The sequence below is a fragment of the Chrysemys picta genome, chromosome 1, assembly GCF_011386835.1.
Source record: "Chrysemys picta bellii isolate R12L10 chromosome 1, ASM1138683v2, whole genome shotgun sequence".
NCBI classification, from domain to species: domain Eukaryota; kingdom Metazoa; phylum Chordata; order Testudines; family Emydidae; genus Chrysemys; species Chrysemys picta.
In genome coordinates, this window is record NC_088791.1 from 161,653,655 (window position 1) to 161,669,458 (window position 15,804).

General features: G+C 42.8%; 1 protein-coding gene across 5 annotated transcripts in view; it reads right to left on the reverse strand.

Moving 5' to 3' along the window:
- Positions 1 to 15,804, reverse strand: part of IFT57 (intraflagellar transport 57) — a 39,513-nt gene that overhangs the window by 17,035 nt on the left and 6,674 nt on the right. For all 5 annotated transcript variants that reach the window (XM_042853549.2, XM_042853547.2, XM_005283598.5 and 2 more), the window contains exons 2-4: positions 13,470 to 13,632; positions 6,492 to 6,610; positions 3,214 to 3,304 (exon numbers count right to left, since the gene is read on the reverse strand). In XM_042853549.2, the coding sequence (XP_042709483.1) occupies positions 3,214 to 3,304; positions 6,492 to 6,610; positions 13,470 to 13,632 (373 nt within the window). The remainder of the gene's footprint in view (positions 1 to 3,213; positions 3,305 to 6,491; positions 6,611 to 13,469; positions 13,633 to 15,804) is intronic.

Below are 15,804 nucleotides of genomic sequence, written 5' to 3' on the forward strand. Positions count from 1 at the left end.
GCCATCCCACGTTGATGTTGGTGAAACGTCCCTTGTGATCCACCAGGGCTTGCAGCAGCATTGAAAAGTACCCCTTGCGGTTTACGTAGTCGGTGGCTTGGTGCTCCGGTGACAAGATAGGGATATGGGTTCCGTCTATGGCCCCGCCACAGTTTGGGAATCCCATTTCAGCAAAACCATCCACTATTGACTGCACGTTGCCCAGAGTCACTACCCTTGCTATCACCAGGTCTTTCATTGCCCTGGCAAATTGGATCACAGCAGCCCCCACCGTAGATTTGCCCACTCCAAATTGATTCCCGACTGACCGGTAGCTGTCTGGCGTTGCAAGCTTCCACAGGGCTATCGCCACTCGCTTCTCAACTGTGAGGGCTGCTCTCATCTTGGTATCCTGGCGTTTCAGGGCAGGGGACAGCAAGTCACAAAGTTCCATGAAAGTGCCCTTATGCATGCGAAAGTTTCGCAGCCACTGGGAATCGTCCCATACCTGCAGCACGATGCGGTCCCACCAGTCTGTGCTTGTTTCCCGGGCCCAGAATCGGCGTTCCACGGCATCAACCTGCCCCAGTGACACCATGATTTCCACATTGCTGGTGCCTGTGCCTTGTGAGAGGTCTATGTCCATGTCAATTTCCTCATCACTCTCGTCGCCGCGCTGCAATCAGCTCCTCGCCTGGTCCGGGTTTCGCCTTGGCATGTCCTGGCTCTGCATATACTCCAGGACAATGCGCGTGGTGTTCATAGTGCTCATAATTGCCGCGGTGATCTGAGCGGGCTCCATGATCCCAGTGCTAGCTATGGCGCCTGGTCAGAAAAAAGGCGCGAAAGTAGTATCTGATGGACCAGGAGAAGGAGGGAGGGCGGGAGGGAGGGAGGGAGGGCCGAGTGACGACATGGCGTACAGGTACAGGAACAGGGAGAAACACAAACAACTGTCACACAGAATGGTCCCCCCAAAGATTAAAATGAAAACCCTGGGCTTAGCAGGCCATTGATTTCACGGAGGAAGGGGAAGCATATGAATACAGAACAAATCTATTTTTTACATCTTAAGGTGGCAGCCGACGGTGCAGCATGAGTGACAGCCATACCCATACCAGTACGACGATGACGGATACCAGTCATAAAATACCATCATCTGCAAAAAGGCAAGGGGCTGCTGCTGTGTAGCAATGCAGCCCCACGTCTGCCAGCCCCACGTCCGCCAGCACCCAGCATCGCCCTCGGCCTCTTCTGGGTGCTTAGCAGACAATACTGGGCAATTGGCAGAAAATAGTATATTACGACTGGTAGCCATCATCATCGAAACAGTAGCATGTCTGCCCAGGTGGCCATGATTGACAGCCACACCAATACGATGACGACGGGTACCAATCATAATATACCATCGCCTGGCAAGGGGCTGGTGCAATGCAGCCCTACGGCTGCCAGCCCCATGGCTATCACTCATGCTACACCGTCTACCGCCAAAAGGCAGTTAGCAGCTGCTGCTGTGTAGCAATGCAGTCCCACGTCTGCCAGCACCCAGAGGACATATGGTGACGGTGAGCTCAGCTGAGCTGAGCGGGCTCCATGCTTGCTGTGGTATGTTGTCTGCACAGGTAACCCAGGTAAAAAGGCGCGAATCTATTGTCTGCGTTGCTGTGATGAGGGGGGAGGGGCCTGACGACATGTACCCAGAACCGCCCGCGACACTGTTTTGCATCATCCGGGCATTGGAATCTCAACCCAGAATTCAAAGAAAAGGCGCGAACCGCTTCTCGGCTCTCTGAGCTGTGGCGCAAACGTAGTATCTGACGGACTAGGGGAAGGAGGGAGGGCGGGCTGAGTGACGACATGGCGTACAGGCACAGGGAATTAAAATCAAGAACGGTGGCTGTGCATCAGGGAGAAACACAAACAACTGTCACACAGAATGTTCCCCCCAAAGATTAAACTGAAAACCCTGGGCTTAGCAGGCCGTTGATTTGACGGAGGGAGGGGGAAGCAAATGAATACAGAGCAAATCTATTTTTTACATCTTAAGACGACGGTGCAGCGTGACTGATAGCCCTCGGCATCTTTCTGGGTGCTTGGCAGCAAATACGGGGCGGCGTATGACGATGGTCTTCAGGCCTATTGCACAATCGGCTGCTCGGGGAAGACTCTGCTAACGTGCGATGACCCGACTTGTAATAGGACGGCTAATAGTCGTAATACACCATTTACTGCCAAAAGGCAAGCCCCACGGCTGCCAGCACTCAGATCGCCGATGAAGGCTACCAGTCTACTGCACCGTCTACCGCCAAAAGGCAGTTAGCAGCTGCTGCTGTGTAGCAATGCAGTCCCACGTCTGCCGGCACCCAGAGGACATATGGTGACGGTGAGCTGAGCTGAGCTGAGCGGGCTCCATGTTGTCTGCACAGGTAACCCAGGTAAAGAGGCGCGAATCTATTGTCTGCCGTTGCTGTGACGGGGGAGGGAGGGGCCTGACGACATGTACCCAGAACCGCCCGCGACACTGTTTTGCATCATCCGGGCATTGGGATCTCAACCCAGAATTCAAAGGGGCGGCGGAGACTGCGGGAACTGTGGGATAGCTGTGGGATAGCTACCCATAGTGCAATGCTCTGGAAGTCGACGCTAGCCTTGTACTGTGGACGCGGTCCGCCGACTAGAGCACCTAGAGCATTTTATTGTGTGGACACACACAATCGGCTGTATACAACCGATTTCAATAAAACCGGCTTCTATAAATTCGAACTAATTTCGTAGTGTAGACGTTGTAGGACTGGGTCCTGCATTTGTGAAGTGGTGTGTGACTTTTTAAGCAATAAACCAGATCCTGAAGTCCTTGCTCAAACAAAAACTCCAATTGCAAACTCTTATTGATGTTCTCAGAAACAAAGCACCTCGGGATTCAGTCCCATAGGAAATAATGTAGTTATTTCTAGTCCACTATAAATGTCTATGATGCTTTACAATACCTGTACATGCAGATAAAGACAGATGCTCTGCCCTGTAAGGTTTACAGTCTAGAGCACTATGCTCTAAACTAAATTAAATTAAAATGAGAACAAGAGGAAGTAAAGAGGAGCTGACAACACAGGAAAGTCTAGGAAAAAAAAGGATGAGGGCATGGACAACAACAAGACAATAAAATAAAGAACACGAACAAAAAAAAAAAAGGCTCACCATTGATAAGTATAACTGGAAAAAATCATATGGACCTACCTCAATTTCTTCCTCCAGTTTATTAAGTGTCAATTCTGCATCATCTTCTGTTATTGCTTCTTCTTCTAGCTCCTCTGTTGGGTATGCTGGTCTGAAATAACATACACATTCATAGAACATTACAGCTTTCAAACCACACAATAAATGTACTTCTCAAGAACAACTATAAGCAAACAAAATTCTTAGGGGAGAGTTATGGATGCTGACTATGCCCAGGTATAATGAAGCACAGTGATGAGGAATTTACATAGACACAACACATACAGATTTGACCTGAAAAAAATGTCAGTAGTTTAGGCTTAGACCTGGTCTACACTACGGGATTAGGTTGAATTTAGCCGTGTTAGGTCGATTTAAAAATGAATGCATCCACACACCCAACCCCGTTCTGTCGACCTAAAGGGCTCTTAAAATCGACTTCTGTACTCCTCCCCAGCGAAAGGAGTAGCGCTGAAATCGACTTTGCTGGGTCGAATTTGGGGTAGAGCGGATGCAAATCGATGGTATTGGCCTCCAGGAGCTATCCCAGAGTGCTCCATTGTGACCGCTCTGGACAGCGCTTTGAACTCCAATGCACTAGCCAGGTACACATGAAAAGCCCCGGGGACTTTTGAATTTCATTTCCTGTTTGGTCAGCGTGGCGAACGCAGCAACACAGGCGACCATGCAGTCCCCCCAGAATAGCAGATAACATCAGGGATGGAGATGATAGGGAGAGCGTAGAAATATTCTACGCTCTCCCTATCATCTCCATCCCTGATGTTATCGGAGATTAGAAGGCGAAAAAAACCGTACTCCAGAGGATGGCCCAAGCAACAGAAGGCTGTCATTCAAACAGTTTGATTTTTAGTGTGGCTACAATAAGCAATGTGGCCTTGTCCTTCCCTCCTCCCCCACCCTACCTGGGCTACCTTGACCCTCATCTCATTTTTTAAAAATTAATAAAGAAAGAACACATGGTTTCAAAACAATAGTTACTTTATTTTGAAGGGGGGAGGGTGGTTGGCTTACAGGGTATTAAAATCAACAAAGGGGGTGGGTTTGCATCAAGGAGAAACACACACAACTGTCACACTGAAGCCTGGCCAGTCATGAAACTGGTTTTCAAAGCCTCTCTGATGCACAGCGCGCCTTGCTGTGCTCTTCTAATCGCCCTGGTGTCTGGCTGCTCAAAATCGGATGCCAGGCGATTTGCTTCAACCTCCCACCCTGCCATAAACGTCTCCCCCTTACTCACAGATGTTATGGAGCACACAGCAAGCAGCAATAACAATGGGAATGTTGGTTGCGCTGAGGTCTGACCAACAGCGCCAGCGAGTTTTTAAACGTCCAAAGGCACATTCTACCACCATTCTGCACTTGCTCAGCCTATAGTTGAACTGCTCCTTACTACTGTCCAGGCTTCATGAACAGATCCCCCGAGCTCGTTGCAGGGAGCAGGAGAGCAGAGTTGCAGGGGAAGTGATGGAGCTGTACACCATGCCCTGGAGGTTGCTAGGAGCCGGGCAAGGAAGACGTTTCCAGAACCCCTGGCCAAGCTACATGTCCGACGAGGACTGTTACCAGTCCTACTGCGTCTGCTGCCAGCAGCACCCAGGAGGACCAATATGGATCCCCCGAGCTCGTTGCTGGGGAGCAGGAGAGCAGAGTTGCAGCGGAAGCGGTGGATGACGACCGTTAGCAGTCCCACTGCATCGTCTGCTGCAAAGGCAAGGAGCTGCTGCCGCGTAGCAATGCCAGCTGCTGCAGGTGCTTCTGTGTTGAATGCTTGGAGGTCCGAGTAGGGCAAGGTACCTCGGCTAAGCTAAAAGAGCAAGAGCCCTAGAGCTGTTACATGTGTCAACCACAGAAGTGCTATGGAGTGTTGCAGCGCCGATCAGACTGGAATGTACGGCTGCAAGACTTCTTCACCAGCGACAAAGGACAGGAATATGATGCACCTAAAATCTAAAAAGGCCCACACATTTTCCAGAGTCACTACCCTTGATAACAGAACGTCAATGATTGCATTGGCTACTTGGATCACAGCAGCCCCCACAGTAGACTTGTCCACAACAGCAGCGGTGACGGTGAGCTGAGCGGGCTCCATGCTTGCCGTGGTATGGCATCTGCATGGGTAACCCAGGAAAAAAGGTGCGAAATGATTGTCTGCCATTGCTTTCATGGAGGGAAGGGCGACTGACGACATATACCCAAAATCACCCGCAACAATGTTTTTGCCCCATCAGGCATTGGGAGCTTAACCCAGAATTCCAATGGGCGGTGGAGACTGCTGGAACTGTGGGATAGCTAACCACAGTGAACTGCTCCGTAAGTCGATGCTAGCCACGGTAGTGAGGACGCACTCCGCCGACTTAATGCGCTTTGTGTGAACATACGCAATTGACTGTATAAATTCGATTTCTAAAAATTGAATTCTATAAAATCGACTTAATTTTGTACTGTAGACATACCCTTAGAACTCAATGCATGGATTCATTATTGTGCCAAACCTTACAGTTTCTCTGTTGTGAAGACACCTAGGGATTAGGTTCAGATTCATTTTCACTTGTGACTTAACCTTAGAAGATTCAAGCATGAGTCGCTACAGATTAATTTTTATCTTATGTATCACTTAAACTTTGTCAATAATAGTAAATAGTATATGTTAGCCATTAAATTCATTTCCTCTGTACCATTTCAGAGAAAAATTAAGGATTTTTTTTTTTTAAGTGTTTTTAAACAAAATTTCGCTTCTTGGAAATTCCTCTCCACTCACCTTTCTCCCAAATTTTCCTTCTGATCACAATATGTATTGAGCTTATTGTTTAATTGCATCTAGACTCTACAGTTCACCTTACTTACCATTGAAAGAGCCAGAAATTAGGTATGGAGACGTTATAACAAGACATCAATCAATAGGTCACTACCCAAGTGTTTGACTAGCAAAAGATAATACTATACAGGAAGATAAACGAGAGATATTAAACTAACCCAGCTAATCTAAATCTAGTTAAATGAAAGAAGAGAAAAAACAAAAAACAAAACACCACACAATTGTCCAAATTCAGCTCTGGTGTAACTCTACCGAATTGAGTGGTAGTGCACTAGGAATTAATTTGTCCTACTGTTACAAGCTTGACTGAACTAATCTTTTGAACGTAGTGAACTACAAATAAAGCTTTAACACTTATTTGTTCTGGCTTCATTAATATACATGAGGTTTGTCATCCTGTACAATTAGCATTTGTTCATTTGAAAACAAGTTATACAGAGGGATTCTTATAAGTACACTATACCTTTTCCAGCTAAAGTCAGTATGTTTCAAGGCTTCTTCAGCTAAACAATCAAGAACATAACATGCTTGCTCTCCATAACCTGCCTTTAACTTTGAAGGAGGAAAATCCACGGACCTCCCCTAAAACAAAGAGATACATGATCACTGGCCAGCAATAATTAATGTTTTCTTTCAGACAGGTAACCAGATTTTCTCCACTAATACCAAACAAAGTGTTCACAGCATACCATGCTTCTACAAATTTCTACCCACTTTTATTTAACTATTTATTTATTAGGAAGTTTTAACAGGTTTACAAATCCTTGCCATGTAAATATCAGAGACAAAACAATAATTATAATAAGTGTGCTTTTGTTTAGCGAAACATTATTCTGTAATATAATCATCAGATCTTTCTATTTAACAGGGTATTACCACATTACAGAGTGAGCATATTTACACTACTCCACACTGTTTCTAGTGATTTTATTAAATTATGTGAAATCACTAATTACACATATTTAACAAATGAGGCATGTCTATTGAAAAAATTGGCCAGGTGTGCTGGTTTTGTTTTTGACAGATGAACACACGGAGTATTGAATAAATCTAAATATCTATGTATCCTCTGTTTTGATGGGTACATAATTCGTGCATTAATTTTTCCATATTTCTTGAACAATTCCTCTAGAGTTGGATGCACTATTTTTCTTTTTCCAATTAGAGGCTATCAACAGCCGAGCAGTTACTAGCAGATGAAAAATTAATTCATTCCCTTTTGTGTGACCATTTCCACTAGAAAGCCGCAGGAGGGTTAAGTATCCAACAAGTTGTAATATTTGATTATGAATCACATCCCAATACTCTCTAATGACTGGACATAAAATCTCTTTCACCACACTTTCTCCAATATAGATATAAAGATCGAATGGGGATACATTTTTAACCTGACTGGCATGAGGTACCATTCAAAAAGTATCTTAAGAAAATTTCTTTTATCATGCTACAGAGTGAGAGTGATAGCCCTCTTTTCCAGCTCAGCTCTCATTCGTCTGGGGTAATGTGTCTGTCCAGGTCATTTCCCAACATATCATATATATATGGACATGTTTTTGTTAGGAAAGTTGTCTGCAAAGACTGATGTAAAATAGTTATTTTTATGTTTCCTAATTGGCCTGACTCCATCACGTCTATTCAAGTTAGCTTTCTGTATATGACAGTTTTTCTAGAAAGTTGGGACATATAATGCCACACTTGAAAGTAGTGATACCATGGGAGAGTAGGTTGGTTAAAGTTAGTTTTGATCTCTAAATAAATTAGAAAAGTTTCTTTGCTGAATAGCTGGCCTACCATATGTAGTTGATGGCTCCCCCATTCTTTAAAACTCTCTGGTTTAAGATCTGGATATTTGCAATGGGTGTCATTGGTGAGGGAAAAAAAATATTTATAATTCTATCCCAAACCCATAGAATAACCGTTGCTATTTCTGAATGGAGAGAATGTATTAATTATTAATAATAATTATTAATAATAATAATCTGTCATAGTCTAGCAATATTTACACTGCTACAATTTTCTTGTTCCATAAAGATCCTGTGTTTGGCTGAGTTTGAGCATCCCCAATGCACTACTGCTTTGAGATGGGTGGCTTGACATCAGAGAGTATTTGGAACAGCTAGGCCACTCTGTTCAATGAATTTGTACAAAGTATCTGCACTCACTCTTGGTCTTTTCTTATTCCATATAAATACTAACATCCTTTATATTTCTGTAATCTTGAAACAAGAAAGAAATCTTTGGCAAAATACTCATTTTGATTGAGTTTATTTTTCCCCAAACAAGAAACTGCATACTTCCCTGAGCACTGCAGATCTTTTTTATTTACTGAAATAGTGGTTTGACATTTAAATCATAGTGCTCTAGGTTGTTTGAGATTTGAATTCCCATGTATTTTATAGAATTTGTTGCCCATTTGTACCCAAATATTTTCTGGAAGGACTTCAGAGTCTGGCAAATATATAGATAGCTAGCATTTCAGATGTGACAATTTCCTTTCAGTCTAAACACTTTCCCAAAATCATGAATTTCTTTAAATACTAGTTTTAGGGAAATGTTTGGGTTAGGTAAAAATAATTACATATCATGAGAAAATAGCTTTATTTGCTGATGTGTTCTTTCAAATGCTATTCCTGTAATAGATTATTGTTCCTATCTCCTGTTTAATCAGCTCTATGGCCAGTGCAAAAAGTAAAGAACACAATGGACACCCTTGCTTAGGCCCTCTGTGTAATTCAAACAGGGGAGATTTAGTCCTATTAACTCACACAGCTCCTTTTGGGCTGGTGTAAAGAGCATTTATCCATTTAAAGAACTGGGGGGGCATCTTCCATACAGGACAGGGCTTATAATAGAGTGTAACTTTCCGTTTCAAAAGCTCTCTGTGTGTCAAGTGATAACAAAACAAATGGGGGATCTTGTTTTGATCTGGATTTACGGATTATTCCAAGGACTCATGAATAGCATCTGACATTTGTTTATCCTAATGAGTCCAGTTTGATCTGGGTTTACATAAACTAAGAGCATGGACTGCAATCAGATAAATATTTTAGCAAAAATACTAGCTATGTCATGATTCAGCAGTGATACCTGGGCCTGTAACAGCTGCATAAGGTAAGGTTGTTTCCAATTTTAAGGAGAACATTGATAGGAACTTCCACAACTTATGAAAGAAACTAACAGAATGGCACAGAAGGTACCCCTCAAGTGACCCCCTTCCCCCCACACACATGCATCCTTGGGGAAAAAATCTGCAGCCGTATGGGGAGGGAGAAATCAATAGCTAATGAGAGTTGGGAGTCCTGGGAATATCTTTGAGAGGGCAACAATGGTTTTGGAGAATCAAGATCTGCAAGGCAGCTGAATGGGCAAGGAGGCAGGTAGGGGTAAATGAAAAACAGGCAAGGAACAAACGGAGTAGAAAATAGGGCATGGGAGAAGAAGCAGCAGGTTCTTACCAGCATACAGTTTGCTCATGTTCTTGTTTATAATTTTTCTGTTTATTACTGTCCTAGAGAAGGAACAGTTGCATAAGTTGCTATTTTGTTTATGGAAGAGCATCCTTACTATTCCAAGGAGATGCTCCATTATTAGTCACTTCCATAGGATGGCACTTTAAACATTTTAAAATAGAGTATTCATTATATAGTTTCGCTTTTTCCAATAGGTTTTGAATACCTATTTGTTGTGGAGTATTCTCTGGTTGCAACCCTCCTCTAGTTGCTGTCCATGGAATATCTATCCTCATCAGTTCTTTCTTTTAATTCAATTTTAACTCTTTTTTAATTTCTTCGTTGGAAAAACATTTCCCAATAGTTCCTGTCAACAGAGCAGTTTGTGTCTGACTTTTATTCCTTAATAGAAGAAGAAAGAACTCCAAAGTATGAGCCTAATTCTGAATCACTTACATGGGAATTTTACCATTGATTTCAACAGGAATAGGAACATTAACATTTGTACAAGGGTTTAAGAGAAAAATCTTCAGTGTCTATATAGCAGTGTATTTCCCATGTATCTATTGTGGCAATGGAAAAAGTACGTCTGATTTAACCCATTTTACAGAATGCTAAAGTCAACTATTGTCGTGGAACACTGCTTCCTCTTCTACTGAGGTGGAGGCCATCCAAACTTTGTCCCTCAGGAGATTAGCCAATTTTCTAAGGGGAGAGAGGGCTAACTGTCTAGTGTAGTCAGGAGGGCGTTAAACTAAAAACAAAAGGGGAAGTTTAAAAAGAGGGAAAACATAAACACTCACTTCACACAAAGAGAGAGGTTGAGAACAAAATTTTTCAAGGAACCAAAGAACATGAAGATAAAAAATTCCTGAATTGCTTATACACCAATGCTAGGAGCGTAGGTAACAAATAAGAGCAACTGGAATCACTCATTTAATTATCATAAATTTAATCTAGATGGTATTACTGAAACCTGGTGCAATGTTTCACATGATTGCAATGTTAAAATCAATGGTTATGGTGATGCTGGCAGACCAGGTGCCAGGCCTCACTGAACAGTTACAGATGCATAGCTGGCAACCAGTCTTGCTTTCCTGTGTGTTGGCATTACTAAAATAGATATTAGATGTTAAATTGCTAAGGATGTGTTTAGTATTTAGACTTTATGAAATGCTGGTAGGATGCATATATCACTTATAATCTCTATGTCCCATGGTATAAAGTTATCTTGAGTATTTGCACCATAAACCTCTATAATTGTGTAACTCACCAAACAGGAAAAGGAGCCCTGATTAAGGTAAAGTGCTCATCCATGGCCCATTGAAGGCACATGACGTATCATGTAGCATCAAAGGACAGAGACTTTGTTGATTGCATTCCATACTCCCTCCAGGAGGGAGAGACCTATACATGAACTCATCCCATCAGTTTGGATAAAAATCCCTGACAAGGAGAAATTGAATTTCTCTTTGCTGTTTGAGCTCTCATAGGGGTTGAGCTAAGAAACAAAAAGCAGAGACCCTCCCCCTAGGGTCAACCTGGGTTAGCCCTAAAAAACATTCAGTGGACAGATTATTGCATCTCTGTCACCTTTTGGAACCACAGACTGTAACTCATTTGTGCTTATATGTTGCCTGCTTTAAGCTGTAAATAACTTTTTTCCTACTTAATAAATCCTTAATTAGTTTACTGTAGAATTGGCTACCTGTGTTTGTCTTTGGTGTGAGATCTAAGGTACAAATTGAACTGAGGTAAGGGATCGGTCTCTTGGGACTGGGAGCAACCTGAATATTTTGTGAGTTTTGGTTTAAGTGACCATTTATCATTAAGTCCAGTTCGCCTGGATGGCATGATAGACTAGAGTGCTCAAGGGGCTGTCTGTGACTCCACGGTAAGATGGTTACAGTGATCCAGGAGTTCACATTTGTTACTAGGTTGGTGAAACCTAATTATAGAGCATACCATCAGTTTGCTGTGCCGGTCCTGCTTGGACAGTCTGCTCTGAGGATGGCACTCACGGCTGTGAACCACTCCAGACAGCATGACAGTTACAATCTATTTAGAAAGGATTGGTTGGACAAAAGGGAAGGAGGAGTGGCATTCTAGGTAAAAAGAGTGGCATTACCTGTTTCCAAGTCACTGATAATTTGGACGAAAACGATAGTGAATGCAGATAAAGCACGAGATGAGGTATTAGTTGGTGTCTGCTACAGAACACCAAATCACACAAGGGAACAGAATGACCACCTTCTTACGCAGCTAACTACACCTCTACCCCGATATAACGCGGTCCTCGGGAGCCAAAACAATCTCACCGCCTTATAGGTGAGATCGCGTTATATCGGGTTCGGTCTGGTACAGCGTGCCGGACTGGACTTGCTTCCCCGGCGGTGATTTAAAGGGCCTGGTGCTCCAGCCACTGCGGGGAGCCCTTTAAATCACTGCTGGAGCTCCGGCAGCGGGGCTCGGGTGGGGATTTAAAGGGCCTGGGACTCCACACGAATTTGGATATAACACGGTAAAGCAGCAAGGCTCGAGTGGCGCTTTAAAGGGCCTGGGGCTCCCCACTGCTTTACCGTGTTATATCCGAATTCGTGTTATATTGGGTCACGTTCTATCGGGGTAGAGGTGTATAATGTCTTGGGGGAAAAAAACCTATGTGATCACGGGAACTTCAATTTGAGTGACATATGCGGTGCCGGTAATAGAACATCCTTGGAATTTCTAAATCAAAATGTGTTGCATCCAACATGCAACCAAAGACAAACACTGGTAGCCAATTCTATAGTAAACTAATTAAGGATTTATTAAGTAGAAAAAAGAGAGTTATTTACAGTTTAAAGAAGGCAACATATAAGCACAAATGGGTAGCAGACCTTGTCTTGACAGATAAAGAGAACTGCTCATTGAACTAAAAATTAGTGGTAACTTAGGTACAAACTAACTTGATGCGTCTTTTTGATGAGATTACAAGTTTGATGGATAAAGGTCATAGCGCTGATAATATACTTAGGCTGATGTCCGCTCTGCCTCTTTGACGACAGCGACCTTAATAATTTCTGTGTGTTTACAGCGAGGGACTGGAAACTGCAGGGAAATGTTTCTGGGGAACAGAGAAACTGGGGTTCACTGATTGTTACCTGCAAGGCAAAGTTTGGACTGGCGGAGTCTCGCTGGGTTTGCTGGCAAGGCAGATAGACTGGAGTGTCAAAAGGGAGCTGAGACACAGGTTAGCAACAGCACAGCTCTCAGTTGCTGTGGCAGAGGGGTAACACAGGATATGTTTACACTGCAATAAAATACTCCTGGCTGGTCCATGTCAGCTGACTCTGGCTTAAGGGGCTTGGCCTGTGGGGCTATAAAACAGCAGTGTAGACATTCAAGCTCCAGCTTGAACCCACAGTTGCTTACAGTTCTGGGTATCCTGAGGAGAGCAACACATGTATAACAAGATCCAGTGTCTGGAAGCTGAAGCTAGACAAATTCAGACCAGAAAAAAGGAATAAATTTATAACAGTGAGGGCAATTAACCATTGGAACAATTTACCAAGAGTTGTGGCGGATTCTCCATCAATTGTTAAACCAAGATTGGAGGTTTTTCTAAAAAGTTATACTCTAGGAATTATTTTGGGGAAGTTCTATGACCTGTGTTATACAGCAATCAGATTCACTAGATGATCATAACAGTCTCTTCTGGCCTTGGAATCTATGAACTACTCAGAGATTTGTGAGTGACAATAGCAGCCAAGGTTAAGAGAAAGTTTACTGTAGAATGAAGCCATTTTTGCAGTTCACTACATGGAATTAGTGGCCCCAGACTTTATAAGCTTCATGTTAAGTTTCATGATATGAAACCTACAAATAACAAGAGTCTGTCAAGTCTTCAGAACTGTGAGCATAGAGATTGAAGAAGCAATTGCTACCATTTCTGAAGTTTATAAGCGCACCTAACTCACTTTTGAAAACACAAAAATATGTTCAACACTTACAAATGATCGCAACTCTGAGAGTATGTTTGATATTGTTGCATTGGGGTCATCATATTCTTGCGGCTGTTCAAAGGGATGTCCTGCTTTAGTAATCAGCCAAGCAGCAAGAGTGCAAAACATGTAGAACTGCTCGCCGGGATTAGTGGGCAATGCAAAGTAGTGCCTGTTTGAAAACGGAAAAAAAGTTAAATATGGGATTCTCTGAACCTGAGATGCTTCAGTTATAGGGTAACAGCATGGGAAAGCAGTTTCCTTAACAAGTCAGTTTGTGATAAGCTATTCACTTTTAGTAGCTTCCACCATAAATAAGGTCACAAAATGAGACCATCCAAGCCACTAGTATCTATCATGTATGTGACACACACAGAAAGACTAATTTCTATAAGACTACAGGTTTTACATGCAGTTCACGTTTCCTGCCTTGACTGACTGAGCAACCAACAAGTATGTCTTAATGATGTAATAATTTGTAAGTTGTTTTTGGAGCCCCCTGTGGAACCAAACAGACCTTGGTCCTCACTCTCCAGCTTGCTCAAGTAGTTTCAATTGGGCTCATGCAGTTTCAATTACTCTGAATTGAGCTAGCCTCTTACTTTTATAAAACCCCAAATGACTCTTCTACATCACTCTCAGACCCTTAAAATACAGTGGGCTCAATTCTCTTCCCACTGACTTCTGTGAATTCAGAATCTGGCCCTATTATTCCAAAGACATCACCATTAAGTGATCACCTTGCAAGGGTCTATGCAAAATGTTCCTGCCAACAAATTGTACACAGAATAACATTAATTCGACTGATAGTGAAACGTTAGAAATCTAACAAAGGAAAAAAATGCAGTATAAAAATAATTAGTTTCAGTTCTCACGAGTGGCCACATGAAAAAAATGGATAATAAATCTACAGAAAAACAATGTGCAAAAAAAATATCAGTATCAAAGGGTTGTTAATCTTAATTATATAAAAAAAAAAAGTCAGGAAAGAATTAATTCCAAATTTAAATATAAACCCACATAGGAGAATACTAAACAAATATGAAATTTTCAAATCTTACATTTCTTAAAAAGACTTCCTTACATTTATCAGGAAACCTCATTAGATGAAATATTAGACATTTGGGGATTACAGTGGACGAGAAGCTGGATATGAATCAACAGTGTGCCCTTGTTGCCAAGAAGGCTAACAGCATTTTGGGCTGTATAAGTAGGGGCATTGCCAGCAGATCGAGAGATGTGATCATTCCCCTCTATTCGACATTGGTGAGACCTCACCTGGAGTACTGTGTCCAGGTTTGGGCCCCACACACAAGAAGGATGTGGAAAAATTGGAAAGAGTCCAGCGGAGGGCAACAAAAATGATTAGGGGGCTGGAGCACATGAGTTATGAGGAGAGGCTGAGGGAACTGGGATTGTTTAGTCTGCAGAAGAGAAGAATGAGGGGGGATTTGATAGCTGTTTTCAACTACCTGAAAGGGGGTTCCAAAGAGGATGGATCTAGACTGTTCTCAGTGGTACCAGATGACAGAACAAGGAGTAATGGTCTCAAGTTGCAGCGGGGGAGGTTTAGGTTGAATATTAGGAAAAACTTTTTCACTAGGAGGGTGGTGAAGCACTGGAATGGGTTACCTAGGGAGGTGGTGAAATCTCCTTCCTTAGAGTTTTTTAAAGTCAGGCTTGACAAAGCCCTGGCTGGGATGATTTAGTTGGGATTAGGTCCTGCTTTGAGCAGGGGGTTGGACTAGATGACCTCCTGAGGTCCCTTCCAACCTTGATATTCTATGATTCTATGAACTGTTCGTAGATGGGCCCAGGAAGAAGCCCAAAGAGGAAGAGGCAATGGAGAAGGACCCAGTGCCTGGCAAGTGGAAGACACATTCTTTGTTATTATAATAAATGGGAGGCCTTTTGGGCTATGATCCATATAAACTGTTATTTTGGAGGATATTACATGCAGGAGGTTGTATTTAACTTCTGTTGAGGAGAGAAGCCATGCCATTTCTGTGGCGCCATTTCCCTGCTCCCCAACATCACATGGGATCCAAGATAGATTTCCAGAGAGGAAAAACAACCGAGAAGCAACTAGCTTTGTTTATATTATTATTTACTAAAGCATGCTTATTTTACAATATGTTTATTGTTACAAAAAGGGATCTGGGTTATAGTCTTAGCAGGCATAAGTGCATGTTTTAGCAAGCTACTGGTCTGTTTTTAACTGTCATGCTGGAGCACTGTTTTGAGTTTCACTGCTGTTGGCATTGCTGCAGTGTCCCAGGCTGATTTCACTACAAGTCCTAATGGCAACAAAGCTCCCTGAGGATGGCTATATTTTCTTCGGCCC